Source organism: Hyperoodon ampullatus (assembly GCF_949752795.1).
Source record: "Hyperoodon ampullatus genome assembly, chromosome: X".
In the NCBI taxonomy this organism is placed as follows: Eukaryota; Metazoa; Chordata; class Mammalia; order Artiodactyla; family Ziphiidae; genus Hyperoodon; species Hyperoodon ampullatus.
In genome coordinates, this window is record NC_136913.1 from 29,498,423 (window position 1) to 29,515,653 (window position 17,231).

The 17,231-nt window shown below is 36.2% G+C and overlaps 1 protein-coding gene across 5 annotated transcripts in view; it reads right to left on the reverse strand.

Annotated features, from left to right (window-relative positions):
• Nucleotides 1-17,231, reverse strand: part of DMD (dystrophin) — a gene marked incomplete at both ends in the record, with an annotated part of 2,093,893 nt that overhangs the window by 526,354 nt on the left and 1,550,308 nt on the right. For all 5 annotated transcript variants that reach the window (XM_079728248.1, XM_079728247.1, XM_079728250.1 and 2 more), the window contains one exon: nt 3,885-4,039. In XM_079728248.1, the coding sequence (XP_079584374.1) occupies nt 3,885-4,039 (155 nt within the window). The remainder of the gene's footprint in view (nt 1-3,884; nt 4,040-17,231) is intronic.

A 17,231-nucleotide genomic window follows, 5' to 3' on the forward strand; every position in this document is an offset into this window, starting at 1 on the left:
ACATTCTCTATTGGCTGGCTCAACCCAAATTCCTAGATACTAGAGGTGGTTTTGTGGCATAGTTCTGACCCGAAAGTTCCTGAGAAAGCCACTGTTTTCCTGACACCAGCACTGCCCCTTCTGCTGCTGCTTCTTCCTGCTGGAATGCTTATGTTCTGAGGGAAATGCCAAGAAGAACAAGGAGACTTCAGGGTTGACATTGCTGCACTACGGAGCCCATGTCACAACCTGCCCGACTCTGAACTTCTCACAAAGTGACAGAAACAGACCTCCATTAGGTTAAGCTATTGAACTTGGGTTTTCTGTTACTTGAAACTGAAAGCAATCCTAATGGATACATTTTTCTTCTGTGTTGAGTTACTGGCACTCCAGAACACTTGTAGTTAGTTATTTTTTGTTTGTTCATTTACCTATTTACTTAAACATGTTTTGGGGGTAGATACTATGTGCCAAGCTAAGTGCTAGGTCATATGGTGGACAAGCAGCCAATGTGTATACCCCAATGTGTATACAGAGCAAACATTCTCATAAGAGACAAAGACCAACAGACACTTCCGTACAGTGTAGTGAGATAAGCGCTATAACAGAGTGTAGGCTTTGGGGCTGGTAGTCAGAGAAGGCTTCCTGGAGGAAATGGCATTTACACTGAGACCTGGATAATGAATAGAACTTAACCATGCAAAAAGGAAGGAATAATACATCTACCATGTCAGCACATAATAGAGAAGACAGAACATAGCTATGAGGAAATGAAAGTAGCTCAATGTTACTTAAATATGGGGAGGGGAGATTGAGGAAGAGCAGAAACTTAGGCTGGAGTTTTAAGGAAAGGCCATAACGTGCAAGATCTTGAAGTCATTGAAAGGAGTGTGGACTGTCTTCAAATAATAACGGATAAGCCACCAAAGCCTTTAAAACTGGGTGGGGGGGAGCTATATGAATATACTGTATTGAGAAAAATCATCCTGCGTTCTATGTAGAGAATGGGTAAGAAGCAGGAAGATGTAGTCATTTAAGCAAGACATGATAATGGAAGGGTAGGGAGGAAGAGAAATAACTGGATTTGAAAGCTATTTAGGTAGTACATAGCTTTGTGATAGCTTGGCTACTGGGATTGTATTCAATAGAAGGAAGAGTCAAGCATGAGTTTCCAATTTGGACAACTGAATGGGTTGTGGTAATGTTCACTGGAGAGGGATCATAGGAAGAGAAGTAGGTTGCATTTGGAGAGAGAGGTTGTAAGAGGACAAAGATGAGTTCAGCTTTGGGCCTATTCAATTTGAAGTTCCCGAGGGACATTAAAATGAAAAGAAATCAATAGGATATGCAGGTCTGAGATTCAACGATCACGCTCAGCTGCAAATGGTATAAATGGAGAGTCATCAGCAGACGGAAACTACACAAGTGGATGAATTTTCATAGAGTATATGTGAGAAAGAAACAGGGAAGAACTTTAGAGGCATGAATCAAATTAGCCTGGCAAATCACAGATTCTCTACGGGCTAGCAAAAAATGTAATTTGGCTTTTAACTTTCTATTTTACTTTACCCATTGGAGAAATAACGATATACCTTCCTTAGGTGGTAGCTTTTTAGGGACCAAGTCAAAAAATATAAACTGGAAGCCCCTTCTCTGAGGAATCCAAAGACCTAACGAAAATGATCAGAAGAAATGAGAGGGCTGTTTGGAGACTCAAGGAGCATGAAAGAGTGGCATAGATGGGATAGACCTCTCTTGAAGCCCTAGTTTTGTAAAATGAGTAAGCCTTCTTTTTGGCTCCTTCTTGGCTTACATTCCCTAAACTCACCAAATTAATCTCTGATCTTAGTTTGCCTACCCATAGAGGCCTCTCTTTGAGAAGCAGGTATTTCCCACTGAGATCTTAACTACTGACTCTCTGATACCAATCGATTACATATGAATAAGTCTTCCTGAGCCTAATCTGCCCTCATTTAACTGAACAAACAGCAGATCTGTATTTGGAGCAGAAAGTACAAACCTTGCCAATAAGAGGAGGCAGTAACTTGGAGAATTTTTTTTTATCAGTTCCCTATTCAACCAGGGTTCTATTGATAAGGCCCCAAATATAACTCCCCAACTTCAGGTTGAGTCTTCTTTTCCATGGCCATCTGAACACCCACTGTCTGGAATTTAGGGCTAGAGCTGCTCTATTCCCCCAGGATGACCAGCTCAAATCCAGTTTCACAGGAGTTCATACTCTTCAATCTTTAACTCGGTTTCAAGATTAACTTGATCTCTCAACTTCCGTGCATTAATAGTTCCTTATTCTTAAGAGTTTCTGCTTAGTTCAAAATCTGTTTTTGTTTTCTTTAATGGTGGCCTTTTTTTCTTAATAAAGGCCACCTACCTGACTTGAGTAAGTCATGTTATCTTCTGGAACTCATTTACCTTTCACTGTGATCTTCCTTATCACCCGACAGGTGCTATTTCTGCCTCTGTTTTCTGACAAAGCTGAAAATGAGTACCCAATAATCCTTGACTTGCCATAGCATGAACAAGGTAACTCTAAATTATGTAGAGTCATCATTCAACAAATATTTACCCTGCAGCATTATTTACAATAGCCAAGATATGGAAGCAACCTAAGTGTCCATTGATAGATGAATGGATAAAGAAGATGTGATGGAATACTACTCAGGTATAAAAAACTGGGATCTTGCCATTTATGACAACATGGAGGGATCTAGAGGGTATTATGCTAAGTGAATAAGTCAGACAGAGAAAGATAAATACTGCATGATGTCACTTATATGTGGAATCTAAAAAAACAAAACAAAACAAAACAAAATGAAAACAGGCTCATATAGACAGAGAACAAATGGGTGGTTGCCAGACGGAAGGAGGGGGTAAAAGGGCGAAATAGGTGAACGGGATTAAGAGGTGCAAATCTCCAGTTATAAACAAATAAGCAATGGGGATGTAATATACAGCATGAGGAATATGGCCAATAACATTGTAATAACTTTGTATGGGGACAGATGGTTACTAGACTTATTATAGTGATCATTTCATAATAAGTGCAAATGTCAAATAACTATGTAGTATACCTGAAACTAACATACTATTGTACGTCAGCTACATTTCAATTAAAAAAACACAAATATTTACCAGCTCCCTACTATATCACCTGGTTCAGGATGTGTCAAATAAGAAAGATAGCCTCTGTCCTCAGGGAGGTTAGGCTAATGTGAAGGACAAACATTAAACAATTAGTTACATAATTCATGTATTTGTTTATAATTTTGTTTATAATTAGGATAAATGCTAATGAAAGAACAGAACAAGGGGTTAAGAGTGAATAATAAGGAGTCAGGACTTAGTTTGAGGAGATGGTGTCTCTAAGAGCTGTTGATTTCCATAGATATATAATGGGAAATGAAGTTATGAGTCTTGTTACACTACACAAATTTTCCCATTGGGTGTGTGGAGGGAGATACAATGACGGCACCAGAGACAGCTATAACTCCATCACGAAGCCCAAAGTGACTTCCTTGTCAGACTAAAGATGGGGCAGTTTGTGGCATGACAGAATAGAACAATAATTCTTTGGATAGGGTTCTCAAAGCAGACTAATAAATGGCTCTTTTAGTTACAAATCCATCTTTTGTTTTTGTCTAATTGCTTAGTTATGTCACTACCTTTCTGACTGTGGGCAAGGCATTTCATTTCACCAGTCTTCGGGTCCCTCATCTTTAAAATAAGTGGACTTAGGCAAGACTGTGAGTTTGGTTGGCATTTGTCATCCTGGATCCTCCCAAAGCCCTGGTTTAGCAGGATGGGAAAACAAATCTGCATTGTCCACCCAGTGTCACTACCCTATCATTAGAAGCAGCAAATAGTTTTAGAAATAATATAGTTCATACCTTTTATGAATGCTTGCCCAAGAGGCATTGATGTTCTCTGTTATCATGTGTACTTTTCTGGTATCATCTGCAGAATAATCCCGAAGAAGTTTCAGTGCCAAGTCATTTGCCACATCTACATTTATCTGCCACTGGCGGAGGTCTTTGGCCAACTGCTATAGATACACATGGGAAAGAGAATGAATGTCAGTTTTCTCTGAAATCTCTAGTTGCACTTTCTTAAAATGCTTCATAAACAGCTTCTGAATCCTCGGGTCAGAGCATGTCTACATGATTGCTTTTAACCTACCATGTGTAGTTCAGTCAAACATGATAGTATAAGCTAACCCATTTTTCATGAAAAAACTTTTCAAATCCAGCTTCTTGAGCAATAATCAGTATCAGGTATCTCAATTTAGTAGCAGTTAATTGGAAACAAACTTGGCTTAATTGTTTTTATCATGGGAGAGAACAAACTATAAAAATAAGCTCTCAAATAATTGTTGAGTATGTGACATATACCAAAATTTGAACAGAAGAAAATATCGCATGTTATTTCTTTTCCTCGTCATTAACTTGTTGAATTGTTTATGTAATTAGTGCCATCTACTGGCATTCAACTAAAGCTGCATACGGAAAATATTAAGCATCAAAAAAAACCCAGTGCTGTTATTCTAGTTATGAACTTATTTAAAGGATCAGTTTATTCATAATACCTTAAAAATATCCTACTTTAAAATAAGAATAAAATTTTAAATATAAGAATTTTGCTAAACCAAATGACGTATGTTTTCTTCTTTCTTTATCTTTAACAATTGAGTATTATCAAACCATGTATTTCATCACTTGAAATATCATATATTAAAAAAGAAATAAACCAATGATAGGTTTATCTGGATGCATATTAACCCCAAGTTTCTATTAAACATTGCTTCAAGTGCGCGGAAGAGGCTTCCAAGCATTACGGTATTATTAAATTACAAAGATAGTTATATCAAATCCAATATAGTGCGTTAAATGGACAAAGGAATAGTAACAAGCAATTCAAACAAGAGAAAGAATAAAAAGTTTTTATAGAAAAGGAAAAAAATCAACTCTCAAAACATGAAAAAATAAGAGTATTACAATTTGACACCAATTAAGTTAAAAAAATAATAAAATCCAAAGCTGGAAAGACTGTAGCCAAACTAGCACATTCATATACTACTGATGGGAACAGCATCTATTAGGACAATTTGGCAATATATATCAAGTGACATACAAATGCTTATTCCCATTGACCCAGTAATCTAATTTTAGTATTTTCTCCCAGTAAAATATTTAAAAGAAAAGACATACATTATAGGAATAAAGATCTCCATTAACTAAGATAGTAAAAAATGAGAAACAATTTCAATGTTTAATGAGAGGACATTAAAATAAGGCAATATACATCAACCCAATGGTCTAATATGCAGTAAATGTGCACAGAAATCACAAGTTAAAAAAAAGAAAAGAACACAATTTCTACCTTCACTGTATTTCTTAAATCTGTAAGAGTACATTGACATGAATTGGAAGGGTAAAAGAGAAAATTGAAACTAACTGATGTTTCTGAAAAGAGTACTCATTTTTGTTTTAGTATTTGTTCTTTTATGTTAATATGATTTATGATAATAAAAATCAAACACTCATACTTTTCAACATAGTTTCAGTATATTTGAGTACACTCCTGTTCCTTGAAAATCTATAATCAGTATATAATCTGGCATTTCTCAGTTAATTAGAACATCCTATTCTAGAATCAAACGAAATAATTGAGCTTATTGCATATAGCAAATAGACCCAGATAACAGAACTAGTAGGAAGCAGCTAAAGCCAGTATCACTAACTTTTGCTATAAAAATAAAAAGAGAGACAATTTTTAAAGGCACAGAATATACTCGCTGTACTACAAAGCAATTACAATTTAACCTTGTGGAATTCCTGCCTTTTCTTATATACACCTTTTATCAAGCCCTGCAGTTCCTATTTTCCACTTTTTATATCCTTACACTGTCCAAAAGCCCTTCTGAGGTGAAACACACACACCAAAGGCTTTCCCTTTCTAGAAATTTCCTACAGTACAAAATTACATCTTCTTCCCTTTCCCTCTTCACTGAAGCCACCACTTTTAACCTATAGTGTTAAAAAGTAATGTATACTAAGATATGAAAGACCAATTGGTCCTTATTATCCAGAAGATGGTATTTGCATTTTAAAAGAAGAGCTTTCTATCATCTATTAAATCTCTAATTGGCAGCATAAGACTCTACAAAACTGACACCAATAACTTAGTTACCTTTTAGTTAGGCAATTCCTTTTTAAGAAAAATGCAACTGCTAAAGAAACACCTATTATGAACCAACATCAGAGCATATATGTATAGATTTAGCAATATAAAATGTTAATTAAAATTTTAATAAATATAATTAAAATCATTTATTTTATCTAAGAAAAGACAAATAATCTTGGAAGTCAACCCTCACTCATGGGTTGTTACTTGAAAAGTCTAGATATAAGAGGATACGCTCTTTGGTTCTAATCTATAGATCATAAAAAATACCTAAAAGTAGAAGCTGAAAAGTATGCTAGAATTTTCCAAAACCTTGAAGGACATAGCAGGTTAAAGTTTAATTAGACACTTCATAGTAAAATGGTAGTAAAAGAGTAAGGCTTGACTTCAAACCAGAGTTTTTTGGTACACTTTAATGCTTGAAAGGCAAAAATACACAAGCCATATATTTTTCTTCAAATTTGTATTCACACTGAAATTTAAATTTTTATACCTAAGGAAATCTTGGCTGAAATGCTATCCTTCACTGCATACCACTCAGATTTTGCTGTGATGTAGGATTAAAAAGAAAAAAATCCCACTGACCTTGACTAACATTGACAGGGCTAAGGCCCTTATCTGAACTCAAAGGTTCTCAACTGCAGCACCCTTTTGTCCCTTCTTAAAGACATTCACCAGAACAGACTGGTTTCCCTTCCTCCTAAGGTAATAATATGTTGACCACCTGGGGCTTTAGCCAAGTGTCATTCACACCAGGAACAATGACCGTGATCAGCTTTGCCTACTACTGTGAAATTTACTACTGGGACAACTCCAGACCACAGAAGAATTTTAAATTCAAAAATACAATAGAATTCACACACACTCTTTTTAGTTCTGAATTCCATTTACAACTGTATACTCTACAGGGAATTGTGTGGTGATCACGGTGTGTGAAGAAATTTAAAATATTGTGAGCACTAGCCTATAAAAAAAGATGATTTTGTGGGTGTATATATATGTGTGTATGTGTTTTTTATGAAGAATATAAAATGCTCAATCCCCAAAAGATTGTGTCCCCAACCAGGAAAGAAATATTTCATATTCAAACCTCATATGATGCTGCTACAATATGTGCTTGGTATTTATACACAGTATTTTAGGCAGAAAAAATGATTATGGACTATGGGACAATCTGAATTCATTTCAAGAATTTTCAGTATTAACATTTTTAAATTTCAGTGTTTGCCTTTTCTTTTTTCTTTGTAAGAATTCTTTTTAGGAATATGGACCTGATACAAGGGAAAACAAGGGAGGAAGAGAAAGAGTATTCAAGAGTCTGGGCAACAGAATGAGCCTGCTGGGTTTGAATCCTGACTTGATCACTTACTAGTTATGTGACAAATGGGAAAGTTAATTATGCTCTCTATGCCTCAGTTTCCCCCTTTATTAAATGGGTATATTAACAGTATTTACCTTGAAAGATTATTATGAGGATTAATTATAAAATGCAGGGAAAACACTTAGAGTGGTGCCTGGCATTCCCAAAGCATTAAATAAGTATTGGTTAGAATCACCATCATTACTACTACTACTACTACTACTACTACTACTACCACTACTACTTCGATTACTATTACTGCTGCTGCTGCTGCTATTTTTTAAAAAATATTTATTTATTTATTTGGCTGCACCAGGTCTTAGTTGTGGCATGCAAACTCTTAGTTGTGGCATGTGGGATCTAGTTCCCTGACCAGGAGTCGAACCTGGGCCCGCTGCACTAGGAGCACGGAGCCTTAGCCACTGGACCACCAGGGAAGTCCTCTACTGCTGCTATTTTTAAATGAACCATACTACAGCCACCACAGGGTGAGCCTCTACTGAATGAAAGGGACCCACTGTTTTATAAACATTGCCTATAATGCTGCACCTCTAAAAGTCTCCCTTTAATTTAGAAGATAAATGTGAGTATGTAGGCCTACAATTAAAATTTTAAAGTTGAGTATTGTTTAAGTTTTCTTATAAAATGTGTTTTGGGACATTCACCTACAAGTGAAATTCAGGTTTGTTTCAGGTGAACTCGATTTAAAAAATTTTAATGGCCCTGACTCAAAGGAGCATCATAAAAAGCAATGCAGAGTAATGAAGAGGCATCTTCCCAGGAAGGCTTGATTGGCCATTGTCTTGCAGTTTGATCTTAAAGTCGTTGACCTTTGAGTTCCAGTTTTGTTGTCTGTAAAATAGGATGGGATTACTTAGGCTGCTTATTATGCCTCACATTTGTTATGAGGTCAAAATCAAAATCAAACTGCTTGTGTGAAATACAATTCATATTTTATGGCAAGACAAGAAAAATTTAAATATAAAAATTCTTCTCTGCCCTTTGGCCGTGTCTCTGCCTGCACTGTACATTGTGTATCTGCATTATGCATCGACCAAACCTCCCCCGTCAACAGGAATACCTGCTCAACCATAACAAGCAGCATTCTCCCAGCATCAACAAGACAATTCCTTAAAAGATAACATTCCTTCTTGATCTTGGAAGGGGTCACATGACCCAGCACAATTACGCTTAGATCTGGATTATATAAGCTGTCAATAATACGTCCTTTGATGTATAGCCCTCTGTCTCAAAAAACTTATATAACTGTGCCTTGACTTCTGACAAGTGGAACAGTTCTCAGAGCTTTCTGAGATGCTCTTCCCAGGTCATAATCTTCAAATTTGGCTCAAATAAAAATTTCCATTTCTTTCTTAGGTCGACTGATTAATTTTTCGTCGACACTTGGAAATTTATAAAACAGGATCCTAATATATTTACAGATAAAAAGTTCTACGTATTGGTTTTTCTCCTTTTGCCTTAGATACTGTGTTTGCGTACATGAACTAAGAGATTCATTTAAAAAAATTAGCTCTGTGAGCTAACAGCTAAGAGCTTATTAGCTCTTAGACCGATTCTCTACCCCTGTCCTACTCTACTCAGTATTGCCGATGGACTAACCACTTTAGGGGATCAGCAAATCCCAGGATTTCTTGCTAGCTGGCTTCTAGATGGTTAGGCCAGTGAGAGAGCCAGAGGAAGGCTGAAACTAGAGTATCTCTCTCCCTCTCTCTATGTGGGCAGTATCTTCTATGTGTCTCCATTTCCCACTGGACAGACCCTCTCTCTGTAGTTTCAGTACCTGCTGTGCAACCCACACAGTGGTCAAGTTAGCACCAGATGGCTCTGGCTTCTGGGCTTTGGTGACACGTGTTGTCTCTCCAGCCGTCGAAGTGGTAACAGCTTCCCGATGTCACTAAACTCTGAGTTGCCTCACTATCTCCTGTTCTCAGCTCCTTCATTAGCCATGGAACCAGTCCTCTGTATTTAAATTCCCTCTGCTTGAAACATTTTGTGTGGTTTCTAAACTGCACCCTGATGATACAAACTGGAAGACATCTCACAGCAAATGGCCCTACCTATAATGACACAGGGGCAACTTAACATCAGGCATAAATTTCAAGAAATATCAGATTTTACATCTTGCATCCTTCTCTCCAGCCTCAGAGCAAGAGGTGACTCTTGTGCTCAAGGACACTCCCTCCTCCTCCCCCTCCCCCTCCATGTACTCCCTTCTCTGTGTCTTCTCAACCTCTTGCCTCTCTGCAAGGTCTTTCTCTACAACTTTCAAACATGAGTCTCTCGCCCATCTTTAAACAACAACAAAACCTACCTCGTTTTCTTTCCTTTCACAGTTAAGCTCCTCAGAAGCCAAATACTCACTCATTGCCTCAACTTGATTACATTCCTGCCACTTTATAATTCATCAAAATCAGGCTTCTGCCATCACCACCTCACTAAAACTATTCTGAAAGAAGTCACTCTGGCAAATCGGATTATTGACCTCAATTCTTTACCCCACCTTGTATCCATGCCCTTTGCTATGTAAATTTGAATTTCCTGCTACAAAGGGCAGTTTACTTCCCTGCCCTTGACAATGAGCTTGGCCATATGACTTGTTTTGCCTAATTCTACCGAGATGTTAATAGAAGTGACACAAGCAGAGGCTTAAAACATGCTTCTGCAGTGGGGCTGGCCCTTTTGCACTTCTGCCATTATCATGAGACAAACGTGTCCTGGGCTAGCCTGCTCATCCTTGGAGGATGAGTGACGTGTGGAAGAGAGCTACCCCAATCAACCTGCAGTGTGAAGCAGTGCCACCCCAGACGAGCTGCAAACTCACGAAGAAATAAATGCTTATTATTGTTTGCCACTGGCATTTTGAAGTTGCTTGTCATGCAGCATTTTTGTGAAAATACTTAACTGATTCAGTCACCAATGGTCAATGTCTGTGGAAAGTTTTAGGTTCTCACTTACTTGATTTGTGTGCAGCAACTGGTGCTATTGACTGCTCTGCTCTTGAGGCTCTACCTTTCCTTGGTCCCCTCTCTTTGGGTGTCCTCTATATACACTCTTAAGGTTCAAGTGTTTCTTTTTCTGCCTGTCCCTTAAATGTTGGTGTTCCCCAAGGTTCTGTCCCTAGCTCACCCTTCTCCCTCTGCAGTGCAAGTGGATCCTCAACTGGAAGAAGAGGCAGAGAGCACATCCATATAGAAGTTGTACCACAGTGTTCCCTTATCCAAATATTCTACCTCCATTGCCACTGACTTAACTTAAGCCCTCATCGACTCTTACTTGGACTCTGCAATAACCTTTTTATTGGCTCCTTCCCTCTACTCTAGACCTTCCATCCACGTAGAGCTGCTCAAGGGATCTTTTTGAAATGCAAATATAACAACATTATTCCTCTGGAAAACCTTTCAATGGCTCCCTGTTACCTACAAGACAAAGTCCAAACCTCTCTCCTTGGACTACAAGGCCCTCAAATATATGATCCTTACATAAATATCCACTTTGACCTTTTGTTATCTCCTTTCCTCTTACCCAGCCCCATAATTGCCCATAGAAAAACCCTGAAAGGTTAAGTGACTTGTTGAAGGTGACATAGCTTGTCAGTGAAAGAGGCATCACGAAAATGCAGGTTTCTTGGCTTCAATATTCAGGGTTCAATCTACTTAAAGAAGATATGCTTCCACATAAAAGGATTTAAGGAGGATGGTTGGATTTATTATAATTGAATTTTGAAGAATATAAAATAGTCTCCTTGATGATTATAGTATGATTGGAAAATTACTGTATATAATAAAGTAAGTCATTGCTAAACAAAGACAGCAGAAAAAAACACATATTTGGTTTATTTTAAAAAATCACTGAACAGTTTACTCCTAAGTATAAATTAATGTTCTATACATATTTATTGGGAAAAAGAAATACAATTTCTTTCTTGCTTGTGTGAATTAAAACGACCTAGAAAACCTCTTTATGGATATATAATAGAAATGTTAAAATATCTGTAAGGAAGCTATTTCAAAAGTAAAGCCTCTCACCATAAACTTCAAGACTCATCTATTAAACCTCTAACATTACCAAGCAACTCTGTTTCAGAAGGTAACACTATACAGGGGATACTATTTGAGAAAACGGCCCTCATTTTCCAGCTTACTGGAAATGATTCATCTTTTCAATAGCTTTGAGGACTACATACCAAAGTTGTTACTTTTTTGTCCTTTCAACAATGACTACAAGCTGAGAGCAGGCTAGTAAATGTGTTATCGGCCAACCCATTAGAGTTCCATTATTTTCTGTCTTACATGACTTCATGTAATGAATTTTTATAATTAAACTAATGGCATACAATTTATTTTCCCCCTCTTTATTTTTCAGGCCCCCTTTCTCTTCCAGCTTCTCTGCAGTAAGCTTTATACAAAAAGAACGGAGGAGAGCCCTCCAAGTGCTTCATTACCGTAATTTCATTATGACATTTTGGAAAGCATTCTCTTTATCTGGGCTCTCTTTTTAATTTGCTGACTTTATTAAAAGACTTAAGCAGTGTTGTAATTAAAAAATCACCCAGCTACCCCAGGCATCTAAGAGAAGTCTGGTTGAGAGGGTGTGGACATGGTCTGGTGGAAATGATTCCAGAGAGAAAGCCAGAGGACAGATCCCCAGAAAGTCGCATTTTCTCGGCTATTTTCAAATCCCATGAGCCTACTGCAGTAGACTACATTATTGTTCACAGACATTCAGTGCCTTTTTCATACCAGAGGATTACACAGCTGCACCCCCACTGAATTAGGGATGATAACATAACTGATTTTGGCTACACGTCACTTCCAGGCAGATGGTTTAAGAGCCAGTGGCATCATTCATTATGTTTCCTGAGTCTCTGATCAGAGAAGTATGTATCAAGATGCAGCTCCCATTAGCTGCACTCCCTGAATAACTAAGCTAAGTAGAATGCCCTTGTCAATCTAGAGTGGACATGTAACATGAATAAAACATAAACTTTGTGTTGTCTCTAGATTTGGGGATAGTTTGCTACTGTGGCATAACTTAGCCTATCCTGACTGACATACCTACTCAAGTATGACCCTAGTGCATATGAAGTGGTATCTCATTGTGGTTTTCATTTGTATTTTCCTAATAATGACTGATGTTGACCATCATTTCATGTGCTTATTAGCCACTTGTACACCTTCTTTGAAGAAATGTCTATTAAAATCCTTTGCTGATTTATAATTGAGTCTTTCTTGTTCTTATTGAGTTATGAGTTCTTTACATATTCTGCATACAAGTCTCTTATCAGATATATGATTTGCAAATATTTTCTCCCATTCTGTGGGTTGTCTTTTTACTCTCTTTATGATATTGCTTGCAGCACAAAAGTTTTTAATTTTGATGAAGTTCAAGTTATGTAGTTTTTCTCTTGTCACTTTGGCTTTTGGTGTCATGTCTAAGAAAACACTGCCTAACTCATTCTACTCCTATGTTGTCTTATAAGAGTTCTAATATTTTAGTTCTTATATCTAGTTCTAAGATCCATTTTAGAATTAATTTTTTGTATGGTGTGAGGTAGGGTCAAACTTCATTATTTTGTATGTGGACGTTTAGTTATGCAAGCATGAACTTTTGAAAAAATAATTCTTTTCCCTTTGAATTGTCTAGGTACTCTTGCCAACAATCAATTGACCATGCAAGGATTTAGTTCTGAACTTTCAATTTTGTTTCATGGATCTATATGTTTACCTTGATGTCAGTACCACACTGTCTTGATTACTGTAGCTTTCTAGTAAGTTTTGAAATTAGGAACTGTGTGTCCTCCAACTTTGTGCTTTTTTCAAGGTTGCTTTGGCTATTCTTTGTCCCTTGCATTTCAGTATGAATTTTAGGATCTACTTGTCAATTTCTACAGAAAAACTAGTGAGGATTTTGATAAGAATTACATAGAGTCTGTAGGTCAATTTGGGGATATTGCTATCTTAACAATATTAAGTTTTTTGATCTGGGAATATGGCATGCTTTTCCATTTACTTAAATCTTCTTTAAATTCTTTCAGCATTGTAGTTGTCAATGGAAAAGTGTTGCGTTTTTCTTATGCCTAATTATTTTATTTTTTGTTGCTATTATAAATGGAAAATTTTTCTGAATTTCATTGTTCAGATTATTCATTTCTAGTATATAGAAAAATAATTGATTTTTGTATTTTTATCTTGGATCCTGCAAATCTGCTGAATTACATTTTTAGTGTATTCCTTAGGATCATCTATATACAAGATTATGTCATCTGCAAATAGATATAGTTTTACTTCTTCCTTTCCAATCTGGATGATTTTTATCTATTTCTTCTTGCCTATTTTCCCATCCTGAACTGCCAGTACCATGGTGAATAGAAGTGGTAAGAGCAGACACCTTTATCTTGTTCCTGATCTCAGGGGAAAACATTCAGTCTGTGAGTCTGTTTCTGTTTTGCATATACATTCATTTGTAATATTTTTTAGATTCCACATATAAGTAATACACACTATCTGTCTTTCTCTGTCTGGCTTATTTCACTAAGTATAATATTCTCTAGCTCCATCCACACTGCTACAAATGGCAGAATTTCATTCTTTTTCATGACTAATATTTCATTGTATGTATGTATGTGTGTGTATGTGTGTATATATACCACATCTTCTTTATACATTCATCTGTTGATGGGCATTTGGGTTGCTTCCATATCTTGGTAATTATAATTAGCACTGCTATGAATACTGGGGTGCATGTATCTTTTCAAATTAGTGTTTTCATTTTTTCCAGATATGTACACAGGAGTGGAATTGCTGGATCATATGGTAGTTCTACTTTTAGTTTTTTGAGGAACCTCCATACTGTTTTCCATTGTGGCTGCACCAATTTACATACCCACCAAAAGTGTACAAAGGGCTTCCTTTTTCTTCACATCCTTGTCAACACTGGTTACTTGTAGATCTTTTGATGATAGCCATTCTGACAGGTGTGAGGTGCTATCTCATTGCTGTTTTGATTTGCATTTCTCTAATAATTAGCAAATGTGCCTTTTCATGTGCCTATTGGCCATCAGAATGTTTTCTTTGGAAAAATGTCTACTCAGGTCTTCTTCCCATTTTTTGATTGGGTTGTTTGTTTTCTGATACTAAGCTGTATGAGCTGTTTGTATATTTTGGAGATTAATCCCTTGTCAGTAGCATCATTTGCAAATATTTTATCCCAGTCTGTAGGTTGTCTTTTCATTTTGTTGATGGTTTCCTTTGCTGTGCAAGAGTCTTTAAGTTTAATTAGGTCCCACTTGCTTATTTTCGCTTTTATTTCTTTTGCCTTAGGAGAGAGATCCAAAACTAATGTTGCTATGATTTATGTCAAAAAGTGTTCTGCTTATATTCTCCTCTAGGGGTTTTATGGTTTCAGGTCTTACATTTAGGTCTTTAATCCATTTTGAGTTTATTTTTGTATATAGTGTGAGGAAATGTTCTAATCTCATTCTTTTACATGTAGCTATCCAGTTTTCCAAGCACCACTTGTTGAAGAGACTGTCTTTTCTCCATTGTATACTTCAGCCTCCTTTGGCATAGATTAATTAACCATAGGTGTGTGGGTTTATTTCTGGGCTCTCTATTATGGTCCATTTATCTATGTGTCTGTTTGTGCCAATACCATGCTGTTTTGATTACTGTAGTCTGAGAAGGTGATACTTCCAACTTTTTTCTTTTTTCTAAAGATTGCTTTGGCAATTTGGGGTCTTTTATGGTTTCATATGAATTTTAGGATTATTTGTTCTAATTCTGTGAAAAATGTCATGGGTATTTTGATAGGGGTAGCATTAAATCTGTAGATTCCTTTGGGTAGTATGGTCATTTTAACAATATTATTTCTTCCAATCCAAGAGCACGAAGTATCTTTCCATTTCTTTGCATCATCTTCAATTTCCTTCATCAGAGAATAGGTCTTTCACGTCTTTGGTTAAGTTTATTCCAAGGTATTTTATTCTTTTTTGATGTGATTTTAAAGAGGATTTTTTTTTTTACTTTCTCTTTCCAATACTTCATTATTAGTATATAGAAAAGCAACAGACTTCTGTATATTAATCTTGTATCCTGCAAATTTGCTGAATTCATTTCTGAGTTCTACTAGTTTTTGGGTGGAGACTTTAGGGTTTTCTATATAAAGCATCATGTTATCTGCAAATAGTGGTAGTTTTACTTCTTTCATTTCAATTTGGATGCCTTTTATTTCTTTTTCTTGTCTGATTGCTGTGGCTAAGACTGCCAATACTGTGTTAAATAGAAGTGGTGAGAGTAGGCTTCCTTGTCTTATTCCTGAGTTTAGAGGAAAGGCTTTCAGTTTTTCACTATTGAGTATGATGTTAGCCGTGGCTTTGTCATAAATGGCCTTTATTATGTTGAGATATGTTCCCTCTATACTCACTTTGTTGAGAGTTTTTGTTTGTTTGTTTTTATCATGAACAGATGTTGAATTCTGTCAAATGCTTTTTCTGTATCTACTGAGGTGATCATGTGTTTTTTTATCCTTCCTTTTGTTAATGTGGTATATTATACTGATTTGCAAACACTGAAACATCCTTAATCCAACTTGATCATGATGTATGATCCTTTTTATACACTGTTGGATTTGGTTTGCTAATATTTTGTTGAGGTTTTTGCATTTATATGCATCAAAGATATTGGCCTATAATTTTCATTTCTTTCTTTTTTTGTAATGTCTTTGCCTGGTTTTCATACTAGGGTAATGGTAGCCTCATAGAATGAATTTTGGAGTATTCTGTCCTCTTCAATTTTTTGGAATAGTTTGAGGACAGGTTTAAGTTCTTTATATGTTTGGTAGAATTCTCCTGTGAAGCTGTCTGGTCCTGGACTATTCTTTGCTGAGAGGTTTTTTGGTTTGTTTGTTTTTTAACTAGAAAATCAATTTCACTACTAGTGATTGGTCTGTTCAAATTGGCTGTTTTTTCTTGATTCAGTCTTGGCAGGTTGTATGTTTCTAGAAAATTGTCCATTTTCTTCTAGGTTGTCCAATTTGTTGGTGTATAACTGTTCGTAGTATTCTCTTAAGATTTTTTGTATCTTTCTAGTATTGGCTGTTATTTTTCTTCTTTCATTTCTTATTTTGTTTGAGTCTTCTCTCTTTTCTTCTTGGTGAGCCTGGTTAAAAGTTTATCAATTTTGTTTATCTTTTCAAAAAACCAGCTCTTGGTTTCATTGATCTTTTCTATTTTTTGTTTTATTTTGTTTCTATTTTATTTATTTCCTCTCCTATATTTTTTATTTCCTTCATTCTGCAGACTTTGGGCTTTGTTGGTTCTTTTTCTAATTCCTTTAGGTGGTATGTTAGGTTGCTTGTTTGAGATTTTTCTTTTTTCTTGAGGAAGGCCTGCATCATTATAAACTTCCCTCTTAGAATGGCTTTTGCTGCATCCCATAGATTTTGGAGTTTTGTGTTTCCATTTTCATTTGTCTTGAGGTATTTTCTGATTTTCCCTTTAATTTCTTCATTGACCCATTACTTTTTTAGTAGCCTATTGTTTAGTCTCCAAATGTTTGTTCCTTTCTCATTATTCTTTCTGTAATTGATTTCTAGTTTCATACTGTTGTGGTCAGAAAACATGCTCAATACAAGTTCTATTCTCTTTCTCTTGTAGCTGTAAGACTATTAACTTTTA